Genomic DNA, 25,949 nt, shown 5'->3' with positions numbered 1-25,949 from the left:
TCAACACATTGGGGTTTGAGTTTGAATTTGAAAAGCTGAGCGGACGGTGCTGTTAGAGTTGGCGCTAGAGATGCTGGAGGTGGCATTGAGCTTTCGTGTTTTACTGGGGGTCACAGTGCCAAGGAACCTCCTTTGAGTTGGTGTTCTGACGGACGTTCCATAGAGCATATCCATTTCTGTCTGCTTGCTTTTCTTCAATTGTCTCTCCAGTTTCTCCTGCTCCTTCTCTACGCGGTGCGTCTCCCACTGCTCCTCCACAAACTGCAGGAACTGCTGTCCGTTGACCAGGAAGTCCCACCCCTGCTCCTGCTCCCACACGTCTATCTGGGCTTTCAGCTTCTTCTCAAGCTTGGGCAGGCTTTTGTGCAACTCTGACCTCTGTCTCTCCTCTTTGAGGAGGGCCCCTCCTCTGTTGGTCAACCTGGTGGGGTCTGTGGCTTTTCTCTCTAGATCCAGGAAGAGCCTCCAGCTGTCCTCCCAGTGGTGGACCCCCTCAAACAGCTCCTTGTGCTCTTCAAAGTGCTGGTTCAGCCTCAGGATCTCACCCTCGTGCAGACCCAGCAGCTCCTCAGTGTACTCCTCGCTAAAGTAGGGAGCGAAGGCCTGCCGCTGTTCAGTGCTGAGGAAGCACCTCTACCATAACACAGCTACCTCTGACCGGATGGCCTCGGTGACGTGACGGATGTTCAGCAGTTTGAGCTCCTCCAGACGCCTGATCTCCTCTTGTAACGCCTCCAGGTTCTTCTTCTTCTTGGACTGGACCATGTGATCAGAGAAGGCCCCTCTCTCCTCCTCCGGGACCTGCAGCCGGTCCCACAGCTTCTGGACCCTCTCACGGTGGGGTTCATGGATGACTGTGAGGCTGTTTGAACTTCAATAGACTCTCTGGTAATTTACACACAAGACCCACGTTGATCTCTACTTAGCACACACACACACACACACACGCACACACACACCTCCGGGTTGGTCCTCCAGGCTGGCTGCTCCCTGGGCCTGGTAGGCTCCTCGCTGGGCCTGGTAGGCTCCTCTTTGGGCCTGGTAGGCTCCTCTTTGGGCCTGGTAGGCTCCTCTTTGGGCCTGGTAGGCTCCTCTTTGGGCCTGGTAGGCTCCTCTTTGGGCCTGGTAGGCTCCTTGCTGGGCCTGGTAGGCTAAAACATGAACTAAAACTGTAATATTCTGCGTTGATGTTATAAACATGTTGGTAAACATCAGCAACATTCATGGATGTATTTTATATGGATTCCATGTCAGGGATATTATACTACCCCAATACATTATACTACCCCTCTACCCCCATATATTATACTACCCCTCTACCCCAATATATTATACTACCCCTCTACCCCTATATATTATACTACCCCTCTACCCCCATATATTATACTACCCCTCTACCCCTATATATTATACTACCCCTCTACCCCTATATATTATACTACCCCTCTACCCCTATATATTATACTACCCCTCTACCCCTATATATTATACTACCCCTCTACCCCCATATATTATACTACCCCTCTACCCCAATATATTATACGCATACGGACGTCCTTGGGGGCGATGGAGAAGGGCTGGGAGCAGAGGATGTCACACAGGTCCTGGTCCTGCTTGACCAGGGCTTTGAGCCGCTGCATCCTCTGGTTCTTCTCCTTCAACAGAACCTCCACCCGAGTCCGGATGTCCTTCTCCTGCTGGAGCATACTGTTCCCCCGCTCCTCCTCAACATGGGGTGTGTGCAGTTCCAGACAGAGTGTGTCCAGATCTTTCCTGCATTTCTCCATGCTTATCAGGAGTCTCTTCCTTCGGGACTCCTCCTCAGCAATCATCGTGATGTTTCATCGTGATGTTTCTTGACCACATGATCTCTCTCCAGTCTCTGGTCTTCTGGGATGCCGATCTCATCCCAGATGCCCTTCAAGTGGCACAGGGCTTTATTCAAGCATGCCACAGACTCCGCTGCGAGCACCTCACTCTTCCTCATCGTGAATTCCAATAATGTTATTATTCCTTTTCCAGTCGTGTTCTTGTCCCTGGTAAAGCAGGAAAATCTATCAAAATCTAATATGTTTTTTTACTATGATGTTCTCTGGTAACATCTAGCTAAACCTTGTCAATAAAGTTCATCAAAGAAAGAGGCGTAGAGACATTAGGCTGATTTGTGCATGATAGTCGCGCGTTTTGACCTAGTTCCATGTTCCCCCCCTTGATGGTATATGACGATATAGCTGTATAGCGGCACTTATTAAACAAAAACAACCCGCAATCTAATCCGAGCAGAACTTTGTTCTTATGTAATATTATTGATGGATGTGCCATTTTTGATGGAGAGCGGTGGATTTGAGCATGTAGTTGACCAATGCCGTGGACAGCCAGCGTTCCTGTCACATCGTATTTCGGAACGCCATAACAATAAATGTCTGCTCCCTGTCTAATGTTAGATATTTACTTTACAAGTTTTAAGGGTGATCTGTGCATGATAGTGCTGCTTTTTGATATAATTCATGTCGCATTTCCCCCCGTTGAGCTGTATAGCAGCACTTATTAAACCAAAACAACTGTTATCTATCTATTAAGTTAAGTAATGTATAAATAAATGTGCTGAATTGATATGCCCTTTTGTGTTTTCATGTATATACCGGTATATGCAGGGATGTTCAAAGTATTTTACTTTCAACCAGGTATCTGATTCTGATCACCTGTAGTCACTTACTTAACTTAATCATAGGAACTAGTTAACCCAATTATTGTTGCACTGAAGCAGGTGGTTGATTGACTGTGTCCCCTTGTCTAAATGTAAGAGGTATCCTATGGTTGTCTATTGGTGATGTTAGGACTGACTGTGTGTACCCTTGTCTAAATGTAAGGGGTATCCTATGGTTGTCTAGTGGTGATGTTAGGATTGACTGTGTGTACCCTTGTCTAAATGTAAGAGGTATCCTATGGTTGTCTAGTGGTGATGTTAGGACTGACTGTGTGTACAGTCTAAATGTAAGGGGTATCCTATGGTTGTCTAGTGGTGATGTTAGGATTGACTGTGTGTACCCTTGTCTAAATGTAAGGGGTCTCCTATGGTTGTCTAGTGGTGATGTTAGGATTGACTGTGTACCCTTGTCTAAATGTAAGGGGTATCCTATGGTTGTCTAGTGGTGATGTTAGGATTGACTGTGTGTACAGTCTAAATGTAAGAGGTATCCTATGGTTGTCTAGTGGTGATGTTAGGATTGACTGTGTGTACCCTTGTCTAAATGTAAGGGGTATCCTATGGTTGTCTAGTGGTGATGTTAGGATTGACTGTGTGTACCCTTCTCTAAATGTAAGGGGTATGGTTTGTGGACGGTGGGGTGGGGGTGGACGGTGGGGTGGGGGGGCGGCCCGGGGGCGTGCCGGGGATATCCCTTATTTTCGGGAAAATATCCCTTATTTTCAAATCCCAATGTTGACAGGTATGCTCTGGCTCCGTTTTCACCCCTAATCTCCGTTTTGCGCGTTCACGTGTAGCCTGGTCCAACCAGTGCTTTTACATTCATCATCGAGGTACAGCTTACCCTTTTTTTAGACATAGCTGAGTCAATCGATTTCATTTTGTGATGAAGTCATTTATTCGTTTTGCATAGTTATCGGTGAAGTAGGTTTCAAAGTCCGCGTCTCCTTTTTTACGCGTTAGCCGCTTGAAACTCAAACTGGGACGTGGCCAGATTTCTGTACAGCCTCCTCAGCCCAGTGGGCCTCCAGCGCAGCGACCGCTTCGTCCACCTTGGAGCGCAGGAACTGTGGAGACTCCAGCATGCGGAGCAGGTCAGAGTTGTCCATCTCCAGCAGCATGCCAGTGACCTTGGGAGCGATGCTGGGGTGCATGCTGTGGATAGATGAGAAGAGACGCTCACCTGGAGGGAGGGGGAGAATAAATATCAGTAACAGTAATTATACTAACCTAATGGGGGATTCATTGAAACAAACAAATAGACTCGCCTATCATTTGCTTCAGGTCCTCATGGGGAACGGCAGCCAAAATGGAGTCAGTCCGAAGCTCCTGGTCATGGATAGCAGGCTGCTGCATGGGGATCTGTGGCTGGGGAGCCATGTGCTGCAGGAGGTGTACACCAGCTGTGTACTTGTTACGGGGCACAGTGTGCATCCGTGCTGTAGCTGCGTCTGCACTGGCAGGGTGCTTTCTCAAGGCCTGGGTAGCTGAGAGGGAAGATAATCATAATCAAAGGGATATTTATGGCAAATGTTTGGATAGTGCTCTTTGGGGCAGGATTACTTCACTAAATATACTGACCCGCGCGCTGAGAGGTCATCATAGGGGGAACCAGGGAGGGCGTGGCCTTCATAGCGTTGAAGGTCTTAGGCCTGGTAGCCGACGGACACATGGCGTTGGTGGGCGTGTTCTGGAAGTGCTGAGGAGGTGTGTCTAGGAGATGAGTGGGTCTCAGCTGAGCCAGCTGGTTGGTGAAGTCCGGTGCAGCACAGTTCTGGGCCTGTGGAATGGCCGCCATGAAGAACCCAGGTGGGGGAGCAACCTGGTAGGGGTTGATGCCTGGGTTGGGAACGGCGCAGCCGCTGGCCATACTCTGCACGTGCTGGTTGGTTGCGCGAGCCTGGCGCTCCTCCTTGCCCTGGGCCAGGGCCACGTACAGGGGCTTGGTGGCCACGATGCAGCCGTTCATCTCGGTCACGGCCTTGGTGGCGTCCTCGGGGGAGGAGAAGCACACGAAGCCGAATCCCTTGCTGCGTCCGCCCTCCGTCATCACCTTTGCGCTGGTGATTGTTCCGAAGTGGGAGAACTCTTTGTGCAGCTGCTTGTCGTCCAAAACAATCGTGCAAGTTCTTGACATAAAGATTGACACCCTGGTAGAGAGAAACTGTGTTTTACTAAGATGTTTTTCATGCCTCAAATACATCAACAATGCTTACCAAGATTATGAGCTTTCTGATACAGTATATGTTTGTTCATATACACACACCTGGTATCTGGTCCTGTGGCCCTGATTTATATGCTCAAACTGGCGCTTCAGCACAGTCTGGCGCTCTCCTCTCTTCTGGGCACGGCCCACGTAGACCCGCCTCCCATTTAGCTCCTGGCCGTTCATCTCATCAACGGCCCTTTTGGCATCCTCATGCCTTTCGAAGTCGACAAATCCAAAACCCATGGATTTACCAGCGTCATCGGTCATGACACGGACACTCAGGACTGGTCCAAATCTTTCAAACCTCTCCTGAAGGCGTCGGTCGTCCATATCCTCTCCGAAGTTCTTGACATACACGTTGGTGAACTCTCCGGTCCTGGATCCGAGTTCAGCCTCTTGTTCTTTGCGTGATTGGAAGTGTCCGACGAACACTTTTCTGCCCTTCAATAACGTGCCGTTGAGTCTCTTAATCGCTCTCTCAGCAGCCTCCTGGGTGTTATACTGCACAAAGCCATAGCCTTTAGCATTACCATTCGCGTCAGACGCTACCTTGCAGGAAAGGATGCTCCCAAACTCCGAGAACGTGTCGTAGAGGTGCTTGCTGTTGAACGTCTCCACTAAATCCTTAACGAAGATGTTGCCGACCCCACTGTTCCTCCGAGAAGGGTCACGCTGAGACCACATGATGCGCATAGGTCTTCTGTTGACGACATCAAAGTTCATGGTGTCCAGGGCACGCTCTGCGTCAGCTTGCTGTTGAAAGTTGACATAGGCATACCCAAGAGATTGTTGTGTTAGCATGTCCCTGCACACCCTTGTAGAGACGATCGGGCCAGAAAGGCTGAATTTCTCATGCAGCATTTCCTCAGTGGTATCCCTGTGGAGATCTCCTACATACAAGGAGGCCATCCATTGAATAGGCGCACTAGGATTCATGTCTTCAAATTTTTTGGGGAAAAGAACGAATAACGTTTATCTATCTAGCTCTTCACAGATGAATTGCAGGTAAATGAACGGCATGTGTACTCTAGCTGGATTCTAGAACTCCAGCTGCATGTTCTACATGGTTGTCATCACTTTGGCAATTGTGACATCCACAAGGACTGTATGTGATGTGTGTAATGTTTTAGAAGAATTCTAACTTCAGACATTGTGACCTCACAGTCCATAGCCAGGGTCCATTTTATCAGCAAACCTATTTAGGGGTTCATGAGGAATTCCTTCTCCAGCAGATGTATTTAACATGAATAAGGACATTGGAGAGAGGGGTGGGGGGGGGAAATAATTAAATTGTAGAGTTGACCTATATTCATCACAAATCATGTCATCGCAATCAGACAAGTTGAAATATGACTCAAAACTTCCAAGTAGCATAGAACAACTTATTATAGAAATTAATTAATAGAATTAATTAAACTAATTTGTTTGTTCATTTTCTACAACAACTGTTCAACGTAGAAACATACAGCACATTGTCACATGTTTAAATAACCTTTTTCTTATACATTACTGTGTATAGACATAAAGCTACAGATTTCATATATTGCTTCTAGCCGTTTCCCTTTTTCTTTTCAGTAAAACTCTTTTATGGTTTATGGATACCCAAGTGTATCAAAGTTCGCATTTTGGTGGCAAAAATACCAGAACTGTCCCATCTCAATGCTTTGTAATATAACTACAGTAAACAGATAATAATAATAATAATAATAATAACTTTTTATTTGTATAGCGCTTTTCCTGCAAACGTTGCAGCTCAAAGTGCTCCAATCATTACATAGACGGATCATGAAAAAATGGGCCCCTGGGCCTGGACGTGTAGAAAGGCCCCCCCTCCCCAGCGCAAACACATATATTTTTTTTTAGAGCGCAAGTAAACACAATGCCAACAGCATATAAGACATAGCCTACGTTTACCTGCATCTCAACAGGTTTTACAGCGGAGGAACACTCAAAGCCAACAGCACAATAACTAGAAAAAAATCACCTGTATTTCAACGACACAGGATTTACAACACAGGCATGCCACACTCAATTGAAGCCAACAACAGTACATGTACAGTAACAAAATACACCGCTTTCAAACAAAAACAATTGGCAACACTATGGTGTCTTATATAGCAACCACAGGATGGCTTTATAAGACTAAATTAATCATAAAATAGTCTTACCTTATGCAATGCATTTTTTCCTGGCTCTGCTTCGTGCAAAATCATCCACGATATCATCAAAGTCCAGTGATTTGGTCAGTTCGCTCTCAATTGCCATGAGAGAAAGAGCCTTGAGACGGTGTTGCCTCATTTTAGTCTGCAGTTCGTTTTTAATCCTGGACAGCACAGAGAATGACCGCTCCCCTTCGCAATTGGTTACAGGCAGAGTCAAAAATAGCCGCAGCGCAACATAAACATTTGGAAACATAGATTGCAGGCCACAATCGATAATTACGCGGAGTAGTCCTTGTGGGCTTTTATCATCTTCAGCCTTAATAAAAGATCTGAGCTGAATTAGTTCATCGGCTAAACTGCCATCTAGGTCAGATGGGTATGCAGATGCCAGAACTTTTGCCTTTTCAATGAGTGAGGCATTGGACTCATTGGATTTGACATAGAAAAGCACATTGAACAAACTGCACAGGTGTCCGTAGGCCTCCAGACGGTGTCCGAGGCTCTGAATAAGCGTGTCGATGGCAACATTGAAGGTCTCTATCTGAAACTTGCGTCTTCCATCAAGCTCAATATCCTGCTCTCCATTCTCGTCAGCAAAAGTCTTGCGTCTCTTTCTGCGATGGCTATCATGTCTGTAAGTCTGGCTGACACCCGGTATACTCAGAGCTGCGCTTTCAAAACTGTCAAAAAGGTCTCTTTGTGCAGCCACAAAATCACGCAACGATTCAAGTGCCCTAACCGCAACCCTAATGTTGTTCTCTTCATTTGTTTTAATATTCTTGAAAAATTTTGAAATTCGAGGAACATGATGTAAAATATCAGATTGTTTTGCTTCTTTTTCTTTTTTTATCTTTCGTTTAGCTGCTCCACTTAATGTGTGACGGTGCTCCATTTTACCTGTGCGTTGTCAGTCTCAAGTTCGTTGTTAATGACATTGACCTCGCGACCTGCACCAGTGTGACCTCGTGACCTGTCCCCAGTACACAAACTTTAATGGCGCCCTCTAGTGTCTAGTTTCTATAGCCTACTCATTAATCTAATGGGAATGTAGCCTGTATTCGCATTAGAATCTGAGTAGGCTATAGAAACTATGTAGCCCACACAAGCTTCTCTTTTTTTTGCAAGACGTGGGCCCCTATAAAATTGTTCAAAATAGTATATTCAAAAGTATATTCAAAATAGTTTTTTTACGTTCATATAAGGAATCTCATTTGTCCCAGTTACAGTAGGACATTTTCTACCGGCATCCCTGCGACAAGAAATGCAAAGGGCCCCCTGATCTCTGGGGCCCCTGGGCCTGGGCCCGGTAGGCCCGTTCAGTAATATGTCTTTGCGTAGAGTGGCTTTTCAAATCAGGTGTATTGAACTGGTAAAAACAAAAATTTGAAATAATCACACACAAATACATAGTCCTGGCCTTCACAAAGTCAGAGAACCTCATGGGGAGAAATATCACATACTTGGACAAGCTGCCGTGATGTTGGGCTCCACATCATGTGAAAATGCCCACTTTTCTTCATTTTAAACAAAGATATCCACAGTAATTACACTTTAAATAAATTACAAAACTATACAAAGAGGGGAATATTTCATACATTTCAATGTTAGAGATTCCAAGAAATGCACCATTGTGATGTAAATGTTGTAGTTAAATGTATAATTTGTAACTGCAGAATGTGTATATTTGATACATTGTCAGTCTACATCTATATCAATTCAACACATTGGGGTTGAGTTCATTCAAAAAACACTTTTATTTAATTTACAATTACTTTAATTGTTTTAAAATGTATGCATGCTGACAGAAATCTTATCTTAATATTATTACTACTACCGTATTTTCCGCACTATAAGGCGCACTTAAAAGCCTTTAATTTTCAAAAAAAAACGACAGTGCGCCTTATAACCCGGAGCGCCTTATATATGGATCAATTGGTTAATTTGTTGATCCATACTGGTTGTTCAAGGCGCTCTGTCAAAATGTTTCAGTACGACTGGTAAACTACAAAGCCGCACCGCTTGCAGCATTACGGTAATCAGTAAACACCAAGTAGAAGCGTCTCTACAGTCAATCGAATGAAGGCAACAGCGCGAGCACGGGACATGAACATCGATGAATTTCGAGGCGGTCCTTCTTGGTGCTTTCAACTTGAAGTTTTAAAGTACCCACTCGATATAATAAACAACAGTTTAACGATCACTAAACACTTATAATTTGTGTATTGGATTCATTATTCTCGTTTGCCGGAGGCTACCGGTAAGGGAGGGTTGACTTGTAAACATACGTACTTTCGTTTTAGCTCGTGTTCAAAAGCAAGAACTGTGTGTTCATCTAGTTATGTGTAGTTATGTGTTTTTAGCATGTCGATGTTCTCCCAGTATGTTGTCATGTTATTAAAATACAGTTGAGACCTTCGTAGCGATGTGTTTTGTTAGGAGCGTTCGTAGCTGTGGCTGCGTTCATAGCTGGGGCTGCGTTCAGAGTCACTTTTCTCCCATTCAGTGTTTGAGGTGAACCAACATTCAAATACGCCTGTCGTGTTCAATCTTTCTCTGATTTGAATGTATGACACATCATTTAAAAGCTTACCATCTGTAGTTTAAGCATGTGTAAAAACTGAAAAATTACGTTGCACATTTCACCAGGAGCTGTCACATATTGGTTGTTGGTTATAATTGTATAGCCTATTGGTTGTTTTCTGGTGTTGTTTTGCTCTGTTTGTAGTCTACTTGATGTATTTTTTATCAGCTGTTAAATCACCACAGCGGTTAATCCACTAATAGAGAAGATACCAGATTGAAAATGCTTTTAGCTAACTACTCTATATCTCGTGGTCGCAGCTATTGCGAATTGCTATTCACGCGAGTCAGCTGTGAATCACCGCAGGTCCTTGACGCTTGTTGCAAAAATGGATGACGAACGGCTGATACTTGAGGTGGAAAAATATATATTTTTGACAGTGGAGCAGGTAGAACGTTGACGGTGACAACGCTCAGGTGGAGCATGGACAACGGGAAGTTGACACAACACCGATGGAGAGGTGACGCAACGCAGTAGGTGGAGCTTGGGCGTAACGCAACCCCAGTCAAACGTTTGACTGCAGTATTCTATATTCTATTCTATGCGCCTTATAATCCGGTGCGCCCTATATATGAAAACAGTTCTAAAATAGGCCATTCATTGAAGGTGCGCCTTATAATCCAGTGCGCCTTATAGTGCGGAAAATACGGTACTTCATAAATCTATATCAATTCAACACATTGGGGTTGAGTTCATTCAAAGTAGAGGAGGGATCGAGCTGTCAGTCAGAGGTGGAGAGTTACTAGTCTGTGACAGACAGGAAGCCCATATCCGCAATCAGATCCTCCTCCTTCCTCTCCTCGGTACCGAACCACCAGTCTGTGACAGACAGGAAGCCCATATCCGCAATCAGATCCTCCTCCCTCCTCTCCTCGGTACCGAGCCACCGCTGGTCAGACCACCGCTGGTCGTATGAACTGCTCTGTCGCCTGTACAGTATCACTCTTGTGCTTAAGAAAGTAGAAAAACCCACGTCCCTTTGCTTAGTCGTGCTGGCCCTTTGTGGCACATCACAGTCCTCCTCTGATCCTACCATACGCGGCGGTGTCAGCTATGAACTGCTCTGTCGCCTGTACAGTATCACTCTTGTGCTTAAGAAAGTAGAAAAACACTACTAGTATAGTCATCTGTGAACGAAAGTGCAAATCTATGTCCATCTATGGACACTGGGTCAATTGGACCCGCTAGGTCTGTGTGCACCAACTCTAGAGCATTTTTGGCCCTTCTATCAGGCTTCCTGTTGAAGCTCTGTACAAACTTTCCCCGAGTGCACACTTCACAGTTCAGGTTAGACCAGTGGTTCTCAACCTTTTTTGGGCCAGCGCCCCCCTGTCCATTATCCAGGCCTCTTACCGCCCCCCCCATCAAAAAAAGTTGGCTTATTTTCTTCCCTAAATATTAATGTTGACTAATATTCTGTGTTATATAATTTAAAAAGCATGTCACTGAATGCCAAATAATAGATTGGATTTAACTGGGCAGTTGGAATATCATTATCATTAGTTTACCAGAGAGCAGAAAAGCCATGTGAATGTGAATAAAAATGCTGTTTCTGAGTGTTAAACAAACTCAGACAACATCAGAGAATACAAACAGACTGCTACGGAACAGCAGCAATTTCACACATGTCCGATGCAGAACAAACAGTAGGATGCAGAACTGTACATTACAACTAACATTGTTAGTTTTTTTTAAGTGTGCTGGTGTTGCATTTCTCCAAATTGCAATTTTATGATGCTAATATGTATTCATTTTTTATTGGACTTGGGGGGGGGGTGGTGTCACAATATGGCGGCAAACGCTAGCGGGCTATTATTTAAATATTTTATTTAGTATTCTATGGTATTATTTTCATAAACTGACCACTTCGAATTCGAGGTTTCCGGCACAGCAATTCCATAGTAAAATATTTTAACTTGTGTTTGTCTGTTGCCAGGCCGGCCTGGGCCTCGGCCTTGGAGAGAAGGGGGAAAGAGCCCCCCACAGCCCATAGAGTGGAAGCCCCCTGTGATCCATACCCACAGAGCCGCCCCTGGTCATGGACCCACCCCACACGCCCCCAAGGCACAGAGGCCTTTTGTGACTTATATTCCCTGGACCCTTAAAGGGCCCGGCAGAGACCTGAGTTGGATTTTTATTTCCCTGTATTGCTTATTCTTTAGTAAATGTGCCGTCAAGGCTAAACTGCTCCCTGTCGTCGGTGTCTGTTCCTACCTTGTTGTGCTCATCATACCTGGTCCTACGTGGTGGTCACCACATATGGTGGCAGAGTGCGGGCGACTAGAACCCACTACCGGAGCACATCCATGGTAGAGACGGCCGAGCATACAAAGCAAATATCAGGAGAAGGACTTGCGAGCCGCATGTTCATGTTCAAACCTTCCAACCGTCCATGAGAAGTTCAAAGATGTTCAAACCTTCCAACCGTCCAGGAGAAGGACTCGCGAGCCGCATGTTCATGTTCAAACCTTCCAACCGTCCATGATCGTCGTTCATTCAGTTACCCAATCAGCACTCGGCAGCACCTGCCCCCAAGCCCCCTGGCCCTCCCCCCACCGCCCCAAAGCCCGCCCTCTCCTTCCTCCCACCCCCAGAGATGGGAGACAAGCCCTCCCCCCCCCCCGGGCAGAGGAGCTCAAAGCCAGAGCCACAAACCGACAGGCCAACCACAACCCTGCAGCATCCGCTCCGGCCCTTGTCGCGCAGCAGCCCGCTAAGGGCCCGGCCGTGGCCGCTCCGTTTGGCGTCGCCCCTAAACCTTCCGCTGCCACCTACCCCTCCCCCCCCCCTCCTCCCCTCGCCCCTCCAACCACCACAGTGGCTCCCCCAGCCTTCAATCACACAAAGGGCTCTTCTCCCATTGGCAGACCGGAGAATGTGAACCCACCCCCTCTTGCTCCTGTGGCCCCTCCTACTCCTGTGGCCCCTCCTCAGCCCAAGGCGATGACATCACCACCCTCTTCTTTCAGCCAGCCAATGAAATCTCCCCCGTCATCAAAGCCCTCACCCTCTGGCCCGTTCCGTATCCCCGGCGGGGGGGTGCCTCTCTCCATGAGGGAAGTGGAGGAGCTGGAGAGAATGACCCACGACTTCATCAAAGACATGGACACACACGCACCTGTCATCACCTCAGCACCTACAGGGGGGCAACAATGGTATAGAAGGCAGAGTGACAGAGAAACCCCCCTTGGTAAGGGGCTTCTCCATAGAAATGGCCTCAGAACTCCATGAGACGATATGTATGGCCAAACAGGAACGCCACAAGAACCTGTTCCTTAACTACAGGAACCTCAACAACTTCCCTGTAGAACTCCTGAAGGATGAGGGTCTGCAGTTCTTGGAAAGGCTCTACATGGAGATGAACTCACTCACAACTCTGCCTGACAATCTTGCACAGAAGCTCCCAAACTTGATTGAGCTGTATCTACACTCCAATAACATAGCCACCATTCCTGAAGCTGTAGGAAACCTGGCCAAGCTCCAGTCATTGGACCTGAGTGACAACGCTCTGCAGGTCATCTGTCCTGAGATCGGCAGACTGAGGTCTCTACGGCACCTGAGGCTGGCCAACAACCAGCTCAAATTCCTTCCTCCAGAGGTCGGGGACCTCCGGGACCTGGAGACCCTGGACGTGTCCATGAACCTGCTGGCCTGCCTGCCGGAGCGGCTGCACCAGTGCCTGTCCCTGCAGTGCCTGACCCTGGACCGCAACCACCTGAGGGGCTTCCCCCGCCAGCTCTGTCAGCTGCACAGCCTCAACGAGCTCTCCATGGCCGCCAACCGCCTGGCCTCGCTGCCCCTGGACTTGGGTCGTTCGCGGGAGCTGCAGTTTGTCTTCGTCGAGAACAACGTCCACCTCAAAGGCCTTCCGTCATACCTGTACAACAAAGTGATCGGCTGCAGCGGGTGTGGTCTTTCGCCGCAGGTCTCTGACGGTACGCTGCTCTCCCTGGCCCTAGGCGAGGTCACTGTGCCTCTACCTGTCAAGGTCAAGTCCATAGGCTCAGAGGCAGAGCGCGTGGTCCCCCTGGAGGAGCTCGCCATGAGGGCCCTCTATGGCATATACCGCCAGCCCCTCAAGGCTGAGGAGAGGGCAAACACAGCTACCGCGAAGCATAGACATGGAGAGCCGAGTCTCCTGCCGCCCTTCCCGTGGCTCGCGAGCCGCATGTTCATGTTCAAACCTTCCAACCGTCCATGATCGTCGTTCATTCAGTTACCCAATCAGCACTCGGCAGCACCTGCCCCCAAGCCCCCTGCCCCTCCCCCCACCGCTCCAAAGCCCGCCCTCTCCTTCCTCCCACCCCCAGAGATGGGAGACAAGCCCTCCCCCCCCCCTGGGCAGAGGAGCTCAAAGCCAGAGCCAGATTGAGCTGTATCTACACTCCAATAACATAGCCACCATTCCTGAAGCTGTAGGAAACCTGGCCAAGCTCCAGTCATTGGACCTGAGTGACAACGCTCTGCAGGTCATCTGTCCTGAGATCAGCAGACTGAGGTCTCTACGGCACCTGAGGCTGGCCAACAACCAGCTCAAATTCCTTCCTCCAGAGGTCGGGGACCTCCGGGACCTGGAGACCCTGGACGTGTCCATGAACCTGCTGGCCTGCCTGCCGGAGCGGCTGCACCAGTGCCTGTCCCTGCAGTGCCTGACCCTGGACCGCAACCACCTGAGGGGCTTCCCCCGCCAGCTCTGTCAGCTGCACAGCCTCAACGAGCTCTCCATGGCCGCCAACCGCCTGGCCTCGCTGCCCCTGGACTTGGGTCATTCGCGGGAGCTGCAGTTTGTCTTCGTCGAGAACAACGTCCACCTCAAAGGCCTTCCGTCATACCTGTACAACAAAGTGATCGGCTGCAGCGGGTGTGGTCTTTCGCCGCAGGTCTCTGACGGTAAGCTGCTCTCCCTGGCCCTAGGCGAGGTCACTGTGCCTTTACCTGTCAAGGTCAAGTCCATAGGCTCAGAGGCAGAGCGCGTGGTCCCCCTGGAGGAGCTCGCCATGAGGGCCCTCTATGGCATATACCGCCAGCCCCTCAAGGCTGAGGAGAGGGCAAACACAGCTACCGCGAAGCATAGACATGGAGAGCCGAGTCTCCTGCCGCCCTTCCCGTGGCTCGCGAGCCGCATGTTCATGTTCAAACCTTCCAACCGTCCATGATCGTCGTTCATTCAGTTACCCAATCAGCACTCGGCAGCACCTGCCCCCAAGCCCCCTGGCCCTCCCCCCACCGCTCCAAAGCCCGCCCTCTCCTTCCTCCCACCCCCAGAGATGGGAGACAAGCCCTCTTCCCCCCCTGGGCAGAGGAGCTCAAAGCCAGAGCCACAAACCGACAGGCCAACCACAACCCTGCAGCATCCGCTCCGGCCCTTGTCGCGCAGCAGCCCGCTAAGGGCCCGGCCGTGGCCCCTAAGGGCGGTCTCCCCCCCGTCAGTCCAAGTGGGACCAGTTTCGGGGTCCGAGCGGTCACCACGGCGCCCACCGTGGCACCGAAGCAGAACCAGAACCAGAACCACACCCCTGCTCCGTTTGGCGTCGCCCCTAAACCTTCCGCTGCCACCTACCCCTCCCCCCCCCCTCCTCCCCTCGCCCCTCCAACCACCACAGTGGCTCCCCCAGCCTTCAATCACACAAAGGGCTCTTCTCCCATTGGCAGACTGGAGAATGTGAACCCACCCCCTCCTGCTCCTGTGGCCCCTCCTACTCCTGTGGCCCCTCCTCAGACCAAGGCGATGACATCACCACCCTCTTCTTTCAGCCAGCCAATGAAATCTCCCCCGTCATCAAAGCCCTCACCCTCTGGCCCGTTCCCTATCCCCGGCGGGGGGGTGCCTCTCTCCATGAGGGAAGTGGAGGAGCTGGAGAGAATGACCCACGACTTCATCAAAGACATGGACACACACGCACCTGTCATCACCTCAGCACCTACAGGGGGCAACAATGGTATAGAAGGCAGAGTGACAGAGAAACCCCCCTTGGTAAGGGGCTTCTCCATAGAAATGGCCTCAGAACTCCATGAGACGATATGTATGGCCAAACAGGAACGCCACAAGAACCTGTTCCTTAACTACAGGAACCTCAACAACTTCCCTGTAGAACTCCTGAAGGATGAGGGTCTGCAGTTCTTGGAAAGGCTCTACATGGAGATGAACTCACTCACAACTCTCAAGTGTTTTGTGTTTTTTTGATGAAAAAAATAAATGAATAAACAGATTATAAAAAATAAAAAAAAGAGAGGAACTTACACAAAGAAGAAGGAAAACTCTCAACGGTCAAATTCAAAGGTGGCGTCTGCGCGGGGTTCTTTTCAACAACAAAAAACAGTCAACGGTTTCTTCTAAGAATACGTTTTTAGCATAGATAGATAGTAACAACTTCATCTAAGTGTTTAACTTGTGACTGGATCTTCTTCAAATTGGGTTTCTGGACGTCATGGACAAGGCAGTTGAGACCAGATTCGCTCATTTGTTGCGGCCGATCCGCGATCTCAAGGACAACTGGGCCATTGACGTCGCCTCGGAGCTGACGCTTTACCTAGAGGAGTTGGATGATATAACTATGACTTTTGACGGAGGGAGAACCACTCTGAACTTTGCAGAGGCAGCACTGGTCATCCAAGGCTCAACATGTATTTACAGCAAGAAGGTGGACCACCTGTACAACCTGGTGTTCCAAACGCTGGACTACATCTCCGACAGAGACAAGCGGAATAAAGAGGATGCTGCATCTGGAGAGGATGGTGCGAAGAAGACCAGAAAGACCAGAAAGCACATGGATCATACTGAGTTGGACTCCCTCGACCACGTCTCCACTATGGTCTCTCAGAACACGGACATGAAGGAGTCGACCGCGAGAGTGGAGGTGGCTCCTCTGGTCCCCGTGTCTCTGCTTCCTACTGAGCCCCTGGAGAAGCAGAAGCTGCCTCTCATCAGTCTGAGAGGCGACGTGCTGGGGAGCTGTAAGGACTACCGGATGAACACGTTCACGCCAGACCCCCTGGGCATCATCCGTCTGAACCAGGGCTCCCTGCTCTGCTCCCTGCTGAGGGACGCAGACTGTTAAGTAACTATTCTTATGATTGTTACTCTCTTCGCACTAAGTATTAATAATATACTGAGAATGTAAGTCAGATTTTTTTAGAGTGGATGTCTCTTTAGCTTCCCCCCGTAGGGATTCATCCAAAATATGTCAGTTAGGAAAACACAAAAACAGTTGATCATAGGAAAGGAATATTAAGAATATCCATGGAAGCTGAAAGTCTTCCCCTAACACGTTCCAGTGGCTACTGTGGAAGATGACACTAAGCTTCTCACTACGGCTGTGTTCGTAAATTTGCTCAAAGCAACCGGAGTGCACCCTGGGTCCAATGTCATAAAGGGACCGAGTGATTTGATTGGACAAGACGCATTCTTCTCACAGTCAGTGCTGATCAGATTTCCAGAGCGAATTTACGAACACAGCCCCAGTCTCTCACGTGCACTCTTAGTAGCTCACTGATGCATCTTAAGAGAGGTTTTAAAAACCACCTCCTGTTCATTAAGCCAATCAGGTGTAACGTCAGGGTCGTCAGGGTAGTCAGAGAACACAACCTTCCTGTTTGACCGGGGAAGAGACTAAAGGGAGCGACTTGGTGCTTTACTGTTTACTGACTAAAGAAATAGACCCTACAAAATGGCTGCCTGGGTCTTCAGTACAAAGACTGGTAACATGGTCACTCTAAAGGTTATGATACAACATCAATGTGGTTTACAGGTTTGTGACACCTCAGTGCTTTAAAGATACTATGCCAAATGTTAGCGTACCTCTCTCGGTCAATACAGTTATATCTGCTTATGAGACAGCATACAAGGTAAAAACTAAATGTGGATAAACTTTTAGTTATCCAGTGGTATTTATTGTTAAGTTGTTGAGATACCTAAGTACTCTATGAAATGCATTAAACGATGCATGCATTATATGTTAGCCTCTCGAATCATTTTGAGAGTAATTGAGGATAGTAATGTTCTACTATGTTCTAATGTTCAAATCATCTACTTGAACCTGTGGATGTGTAGCTTAAATGTACAGTCATCTTTTTTATTTTACTAGTAACTATTTTTGTATATTGTATTCATATATTTTCCCATCATTACTGCGATGCCTTGAGATGTGGAATGTTTGTTAATTTAATGCTGCTTCCCGCAGTATCGTTTATTAATTGCACTGCTAGTTTTAGTAGTTTCTGTTACTGTTCTGTTCTGTTTACTGTTCCTTTAGCTGTGCTTGTTTGCTATATGTAGCAGATTACAGGCCAAAATGTTTTTTCTGTATATATTTTCAAACGTTGTAATAAAAAAAATGCAGAACTGCATTTAAATTTAAAAAAAATAAAAATAAAGAACAGTTCAGTAGTGGTGCCTAATATTTGATTGGATCATTTTATCTTAAGAAGTTATATCAAGGACGTCTCGTTGAGATTAAACGAACTCGCTTGACGACTCAATTAACTCAATTCTGGAGAAGTTGATCGCCTTACAACGACACGTTCTTGGGTATGTATGTATGTATGTATGTATGTATGTATCGGTATGTACTGTATGTATACTGATATGTTTTTAAGTTTTTCCTTTCAGGATGCCACCGGCAAAAAAAGATAACTTTCTTGAGTTATACCTCCACATATGCCTGTGGTAGACACTGGTATCTGTTACTGTTACCTGGTACTATCTTATGAAAGGTGGCGTCTTTTCTACGCGACATTATGTTAGATACTTTACAGTAATTCCCCAAATGACCAGAAAAAGTAGCTACATTTGTTGCTGGTCGCTTTTGACTAGTTAAGTCGCCAAGGGGGTTTGGAAAGTCACCAGCAGTGTTGCCAACTCCAATGTAATGGAAGTACTCCATGGAAGTGGCTCTCCCAAAAGTAGCTAGAAGTAGCTAGATGACATAATCAACTAATTTGCATAATATGCAATTCTGAAAGGCTAAATGAATTTAAAAAGGCTGAGCAGGCTCAGAGCGTCACATTGGGGTCTGTCTGCTGCGTTTGTTGAGGGAGAGAGGAGGAGACAGCAATCCTCGCTGTACGCTAACCTCGCTGTAGGCTAACCTCTCTGTAGGCTAACCCTGCTGTAGGCTAACCTCTCTGTAGGCTAACCTCTCTGTAGACTAACCTCTCTGTAGGCTAACCTCTCTGTAGACTAACCTCTCTGTAGGCTAACCTCTCTGTAGACTAACCCTGCTGTAGGCTAACCTCTCTGTAGGCTAACCTCTCTGTAGGCTAACCCTGCTGTAGGCTAACCTCTCTGAAGACTAACCTCTCTGTAGGCTAACCTCTCTGTAGGATAACCTCTCTGTAGGCTAACCTCTCTGTAGGATAACCTCTCTGTAGGCTAACCCTGCTGTAGGCTAACCTCTCTGTAGGCTAACCTCTCTGTAGGGTAACCTCTCTGTAGGGTAACCTCTCTGTAGGCTAACCTCTCTGTAGGCTAACCTCTCTGTAGACTAACCTCTCTCTAGGCTAACCTCTCTGTAGGCTAACCTCTCTGTAGGCTAACCCTGCTGTAGGCTAACCTATCTGTAGGGTAACCTCTCTGTAGGCTAACCTCTCTGTAGGCTAACCTCTCTGTAGACTAACCTCTCTGTAGGCTAACCTCTCTGTAGACTAACCTCTCTGTAGGCTAACCTCTCTGTAGGCTAACTTCTCTGTAGGCTAACCTCTCTGTAGGCTAACCTCTCTGTAGGCTAACCCTGCTGTAGGCTAACCTCTCTGTAGACTAACCTCCCTGTAGGGTAACCTCTCTGTAGGCTAACCTCTCTGTAGACTAACCTCTCTGTAGGCTACCCTCTCTGTAGACTAACCCTGCTGTAGGCTAACCTCTCTGTAGGCTAACCCTGCTGTAGGCTAACCTTGCTGTACCAAGGCTCTCTCTGGGGAGACTGTAGGCCTACTCGTCTCTCTTGAGCTCGGTTTTAACATGAATTGTGGAACACAGGACATGTTAGATGCTTTACAGCACATGTGTCAAAGCCAGATCAGGCCCGTGAATGAGTTCTCTCTTGCCCGCGGGATGATATTTAATTACTATTAAAACCGGCCCGCAGTATTCTGTGCCCTTAGCACCATAATACTACAAGTCCCAAGATGCACTGCGAGTGCATTGGCGAGTACCGAGTGCCCGCGAGCGAGCGCGACCCCGCGTCTTCTCTTCACTTCAGTTCTCGTCATGAGCAGAGCAGCAGCACAGTGAAAAGTAGACGCTGTAAACAGACAGGGGGTTTCAAGACAGGTGGGAGGCAAAAAGTAAGAAAAGAAGTAAAAGGAAAGCCTGTGTGTCTTGTGTGTGGAGACAGCGTGTCTGTTATGAAAGAATATAACTTAAGAAGGCACTGTGAAAATCAGTTGTTTTCCTATGGATAGCCACTATGGTGGCTGAGCAAAAGTGTCTGACTCTCCTTCTCCTCAAAAATAAAAAAATACAGTAGGGTAACCTCTCTGTAGGCTAACCTCTCTGTAGGCTAACCTCTCTGTAGACTAACCTCTCTGTAGGCTAACCCTGCTGTAGGCTAACCTCTCTGTAGGCTAACCTCTCTGTAGGCTAACCTCTCTAGACTAACCTCTCTGTAGGCTAACCCTGCTGTAGGCTAACCTCTCTGTAGGCTAACCCTGCTGTAGGCTAACCTCTCTGAAGACTAACCTCTCTGTAGGCTAACCTCTCTGTAGGATAACCTCTCTGTAGGCTAACCCTGCTGTAGGCTAACCTCTCTGTAGGCTAACCTCTCTGTAGGATAACCTCTCTGTAGGCTAACCCTGCTGTAGGCTAACCTCTCTGTAGGCTAACCCTGCTGTAGGCTAACCTCTCTGTACGCTAACCTCTCTGTAGGCTAACCTCTCTGTAGGGTAACCTCTCTGTAGGGTACAGAGAGGTTACCCTACAAAAATAAAAAATACAGTAATTCCCCAAATGACCAGAAAAAGTAGCTAGATTTGTCGCTGGTCGCTTTTGACTAATTAAGTCGCCATGGGGGTCTGGAAAGTCGCCAGATATAGCGACAAAGTCGCCAACCAGTCTACGGGTTGTCTGCTTTACAGTAATTCCCCAAATGACCAGAAAAAGTAGCTAGATTTGTCGCTGGTCGCTTTTGACTAATTAAGTCGCCATGGGGGTCTGGAAAGTCGCCAGATATAGCGACAAAGTCGCCAACCAGTCTACGGGTTGTCTGCTTTACAGTAATTCCCCAAATGACCAGAAAAAGTAGCTAGATTTGTCGCTGGTCGCTTTTGACTAATTAAGTCGCCATGGGGGTCTGGAAAGTCGCCAGATATAGCGACAAAGTCGCCAACCAGTCTACGGGTTGTCTGCTTCAGAGCGCTGTGTTTATGACAGAAAGAAGAGGGGGTGGGCAGTGGGAGATGTTGGAGGAGGCGGGCTAGTCTGCCCACCCAATCAGAAGTTAGAAACGGTACCGGTATTTTCTGACCTCTGTTGGTCAACCTGGTGGGGTCAATTCAACACATTGGGGTTGAGTTCATTCAAAAAAACACTTTTATTTATAATTGTTTTAAAATGTATGCATGCTGACAGAAATCTTATCTTAATATTATTACTACTACTTCATAAATCTATATCAATTCAACACATTGGGGTTGAGTTCATTCAAAGTAGAGGAGGGATCGAGCTGTCAGTCAGAGGTGGAGAGTTACTAGTCTGTGACAGACAGGAAGCCCATATCCGCAATCAGATCCTCCTCCTTCCTCTCCTCGGTACCGAACCACCAGTCTGTGACAGACAGGAAGCCCATATCCGCAATCAGATCCTCCTCCCTCCTCTCCTCGGTACCGAGCCACCGCTGGTCAGACCAGCTCCCACCTCGTCTCCTCCGTGCAGGCCCCAACTCTTCCTCTACCTTCCTCTACCTTCCTCTTCCTCTTCTGTGACGCCAGGGTCTCTTCTGTTCTCTGGTTCTCAAGGTCTCTCTGTGTGCCCTGTGGACACACTATGCCCTGTCGATCAGAAGATCCCTGTAGTGGCACGCCCCTTGCCACCCTCTCATCCTCTGATACGGATCTGTCCCGAATGAGGGACATGGTGTGCCGGTGGCTCCAAAAGGTTGATGAAGTTTCGCAGGAGGAATTCTCCTCCGCCTGCGCTGGCGTGTGAGGCTGTTGATCAGACATTGTTGTCTTGATTGAGGCAATCAGTTTTGCGATTGTTAAACGTTGGTTATTGCGTATTGGCTAAAACCATAACGATCGGACTGCACACTGAACGGAGGAATCATACGCTGTCAGACAGGGTTCATGTTATCAAGGAAGCAACTTTTATTGTGGGAATGGTCACATATATAGGATCAGCTGGCTCAATCATTCATGTCACACAGCTGGTGTCAATCAATCAATTATGCCCCACTCACACTGGGATAGGGATGACTGGAGAGCACACTCATGTCAACACCCCCACTTGCTCTCACCTGACCAATCTAAGATGGAGAGAAAAATAAACAAATCAGTAACAATCAGTAGCCTACAATTTCCATAACACTCTTTGGGGCTGTCATTCCATCAATCAAACAAACAAAAGCTGGCACTGATATTGTTCCCCTCCTGTGAAACAAGAATATACATCATCATCATCATCATCATCATCATCATTTACAAACAGTCTTCAAATTTTCACTGGTATTCTCTTATAACACTTTGAAAAAAATAAAGCAAGAAAACCAAAACAAAAATTGACCGCTTGGTCATTACTCACACTGATGTGGTTTCTCTCCCAAACATAACCTTTGTGAACCTAACCAATTTGTCCTTAGTTACTGGTTTGCTAAACACATCAGCCACCATTTGATCTGTGGGACAATATTGCAAACAGATCTGTCCATTCTGTACTGTAGACCTGATGAAATGGTACTTTATATCAATGTGTTTGGATTTTTGTCTGCGGACTGGGTTCTTAGCTAATGCAATCGTTCCCTGGGCCATATTCCACTAACGGTGGCTTAATATAGCTGCGCTATAATTAAATGCGGCGCTCAGGGACCTCGAGATTGGTATTCAAGCCTCAGGTGATTCCTCGAATGAGGATCAGCCTTGTGTCATCAGTGTTCACAGAAGACAGGCTTACAAATCTTCGATATGGGCGCGTGCACGCAGACATACGCAGCCCAGTAGAGTCGATCTGTCGAAATGAAGATACTCCACTCTGCAGGGGTACTACATTTGCGCAGCATTCCGAATTATTGATTTTTTATGAAGACGGAAAAATAAGATGTAAAATAGTGCAATACTGCCGCAATTAACAAGGCGAGGGAAATGGTTTGGCAAGAAATTGCTGACCGATTAAATGCGTAGGTCATACTAGCCCCAGTTATTGTTATATGTTCATATTTTAATAAATGAATATTTACTACTGTGGTGATATGAGCAGCAGGCTACAAACCGTCATATTGCCACAATGGCCTAGTGGTATCCACCGCTGCCATAGGATTTATTCGTCATTTTATATCGGTGGTTCAAATCCCTCTTCAGGCGCACTTTTTACTGCATTTCGTGGTCTGAATCTAATCTAAAATCTCATCTACAAAAGTATTGTAGGCTATAAAATTATGGTGCAGGCTAATTTACAAGAACTGACACGATTACAATGGTGTTTGAAACCTTTGCATGAAATCTTCGGTTAAATAAAAAAAAAAAAAATGAATGACTTAGTCAAGTCTCGAACTCACAACCTTTGGAACTCGAGTCCGCAGCCTTAACCACTACGCCAGCGAGACCGCTGTCATGACGGCAATGCAAGTTGAGACAATTACTTCTTTTTTTTTTTTACACTCTTTTCTTTATCTATCTATCACACTTTCAAAATATCAAGTTATCTATCACACAATCAAACTATCTATCGATCGATCACACTTTCAAAATATCAAATTATCTATCTACCACACAGTCAAACTATCTAATCTATCTATCTCATGTGAAGTGGGAACTAATATTTCCTAAAAGACACATGAGGAACTTTCGTTCAGGGTTTAGTTTCCGCCTGTGAGCCTTTTTTGACGCACGGATGACTATAGCCTGTGTTTTAGCCTGGTCGGGACCAGGCTAATTATATCTGACTCAGAAGGAGCTCAACCAAGCAGCGAATTATTTGAGCCACATTGATGGCACCGAACACAAGCTAACATTTCCGAGGCTTAGAACTTTATCGAGGCTTAGAACTTTATCGAGCTTTGTGGAATATGGCCCTGATTGTCCTCATGGACAATGGGTGGTGCATACTTACATGCATCCATATGTGTCAACAGTTGAGTCAGGTGTAAACACTCTTGGGTGGCATTGAGCTTTCGTGTTTTACTGGGGGTCACAGTGCCAAGGAACCTCCTTTGAGTTGGTGTTCTGACGGACGTTCCATAGAGCATATCCATTTCTGTCTGCTTGCTTTTCTTCAATTGTCTCTCCAGTTTCTCCTGCTCCTTCTCTACGCGGTGCGTCTCCCACTGCTCCTCCACAAACTGCAGGAACTGCTGTCCGTTGACCAGGAAGTCCCGCCCCTGCTCCTGCTCCCACACGTCTATCTGGGCTTTCAGCTTCTTCTCAAGCTTGGGCAGGCTTTTGTGCAACTCTGACCTCTGTCTCTCCTCTTTGAGGAGGGCCCCTCCTCTGTTGGTCAACCTGGTGGGGTCTGTGGCTTTTCTCTCTAGATCCAGGAAGAGCCTCCAGCTGTCCTCCCAGTGGTGGACCCCCTCAAACAGCTCCTTGTGCTCTTCAAAGTGCTGGTTCAGCCTCAGGATCTCACCCTCGTGCAGACCCAGCAGCTCCTCAGTGTACTCCTCGCTAAAGTAGGGAGCGAAGGCCTGCCGCTGTTCAGTGCTGAGGAAGCACCTCTACCATAACACAGCTACCTCTGACCGGATGGCCTCGGTGACGTGACGGATGTTCAGCAGTTTGAGCTCCTCCAGACGCCTGATCTCCTCTTGTAACGCCTCCAGGTTCTTCTTCTTCTTGGACTGGACCATGTGATCAGAGAAGGCCCCTCTCTCCTCCTCCGGGACCTGCAGCCGGTCCCACAGCTTCTGGACCCTCTCACGGTGGGGTTCATGGATGACTGTGAGGCTGTTTGAACTTCAATAGACTCTCTGGTAATTTACACACAAGACCCACGTTGATCTCTACTCAGCACACACACACACACACACACACACACACACACACACCCCTCCGGGTTGGTCCTCCAGGCTGGCTGCTCCCTGGGCCTGGTAGGCTCCTCGCTGGGCCTGGTAGGCGCCTCTTTGGGCCTGGTAGGCTCCTCTTTGGGCCTGGTAGGCTCCTCTTTGGGCCTGGTAGGCTCCTCTTTGGGCCTGGTAGGCTCCTCTTTGGGCCTGGTAGGCTCCTCTTTGGGCCTGGTAGGCTCCTCGCTGGGCCTGGTAGGCTCCTCTTTGGGCCTGGTAGGCTCCTCTTTGGGCCTGGTAGGCTAAAACATGAACTAAAACTGTAATATTCTGCGTTGATGTTATAAACATGTTGGTAAACATCAGCAACATTCATGGATGTATTTTATATGGATTCCATGTCAGGGATATTATACTACCCCAATACATTATACTACCCCTCTACCCCCATATATTATACTACCCCTCTACCCCTATATATTATACTACCCCTCTACCCCTATATATTATACTACCCCTCTACCCCCATATATTATACTACCCCTCTACCCCTATATATTATACTACCCCTCTACCCCTATATATTATACTACCCCTCTACCCCTATATATTATACTACCCCTCTACCCCGATATATTATACGCATACGGACGTCCTTGGGGGCGATGGAGAAGGGCTGGGAGCAGAGGATGTCACACAGGTCCTGGTCCTGCTCGACCAGGGCTTTGAGCCGCTGCATCCTCTGGTTCTTCTCCTTCAACAGAACCTCCACCCGAGTCCGGATGTCCTTCTCCTGCTGGAACATGCTGTTCCCCCGCTCCTCCTCAACATGGGGTGTGTGCAGTTCCAGACAGAGTGTGTCCAGATCTTTCCTGCATTTCTCCATGCTTATCAGGAGTCTCTTCCTTCGGGACTCCTCCTCAGCAATCATCGTGTCCAGCAAACTTTTGATATGGTTCTTGACCACATGACCTCTCTCCAGTCTCTGGTCTTCTGGGATGCCGATCTCATCCCAGATGCCCTTCAAGTGGCACAGGGCTTTATTCAAGCATGCCACAGACTCCGCTGCGAGCACCTCACTCTTCCTCATCGTGAATTCCAATAATGTTATTATTCCTTTTCCAGTCGTGTTCTTGTCCCTGGTAAG

The 25,949-nt window shown here is 47.6% G+C and overlaps 1 protein-coding gene and 3 pseudogenes across 4 annotated transcripts; 1 reads left to right on the top strand and 3 right to left on the bottom strand.

Annotated features, from left to right (window-relative positions):
- LOC308154499 (protein regulator of cytokinesis 1-like) lies at window positions 1-25,892 on the bottom strand (annotated as a pseudogene). Its single transcript has 4 exons — window positions 25,451-25,892; window positions 24,871-25,104; window positions 23,958-24,738; window positions 1-73 (listed from the first exon to the last, which is right to left on the bottom strand). The product of its transcript is annotated as a protein regulator of cytokinesis 1-like (transcript).
- On the bottom strand, window positions 101-1,987 carry LOC308153175 (protein regulator of cytokinesis 1-like; annotated as a pseudogene). The gene is made up of 5 exons: window positions 1,550-1,987; window positions 997-1,151; window positions 652-822; window positions 232-609; window positions 101-145 (listed from the first exon to the last, which is right to left on the bottom strand). The product of its transcript is annotated as a protein regulator of cytokinesis 1-like (transcript).
- On the bottom strand, window positions 2,107-10,500 carry LOC308153173 (polyadenylate-binding protein 1A-like; annotated as a pseudogene). Its single transcript has 6 exons — window positions 10,403-10,500; window positions 7,530-7,722; window positions 5,491-5,669; window positions 4,974-5,352; window positions 4,587-4,857; window positions 2,107-2,112 (listed from the first exon to the last, which is right to left on the bottom strand). The product of its transcript is annotated as a polyadenylate-binding protein 1A-like (transcript).
- Window positions 12,804-14,815, top strand: LOC308153172 (leucine-rich repeat-containing protein 28-like; the record flags this gene model as incomplete). Its single annotated transcript, XM_080526260.1, has 2 exons — window positions 12,804-13,752; window positions 13,970-14,815. Exons 1-2 carry the CDS (start codon window positions 12,871-12,873, stop codon window positions 14,813-14,815), a joined length of 1,728 nt encoding a protein of 575 aa, XP_080382386.1. The 5' UTR covers window positions 12,804-12,870.
- Window positions 25,893-25,949: the final 57 nt, after the last annotated feature.

Source organism: Nansenia antarctica (assembly GCF_963989245.1).
Source record: "Nansenia antarctica genome assembly, chromosome: 3".
Classification (NCBI taxonomy): Eukaryota; Metazoa; Chordata; class Actinopteri; order Argentiniformes; family Microstomatidae; genus Nansenia; species Nansenia antarctica.
The sequence above is the reverse complement of the archived record's forward strand: the minus strand, read 5'-3'. Positions and strand labels throughout refer to the sequence as shown.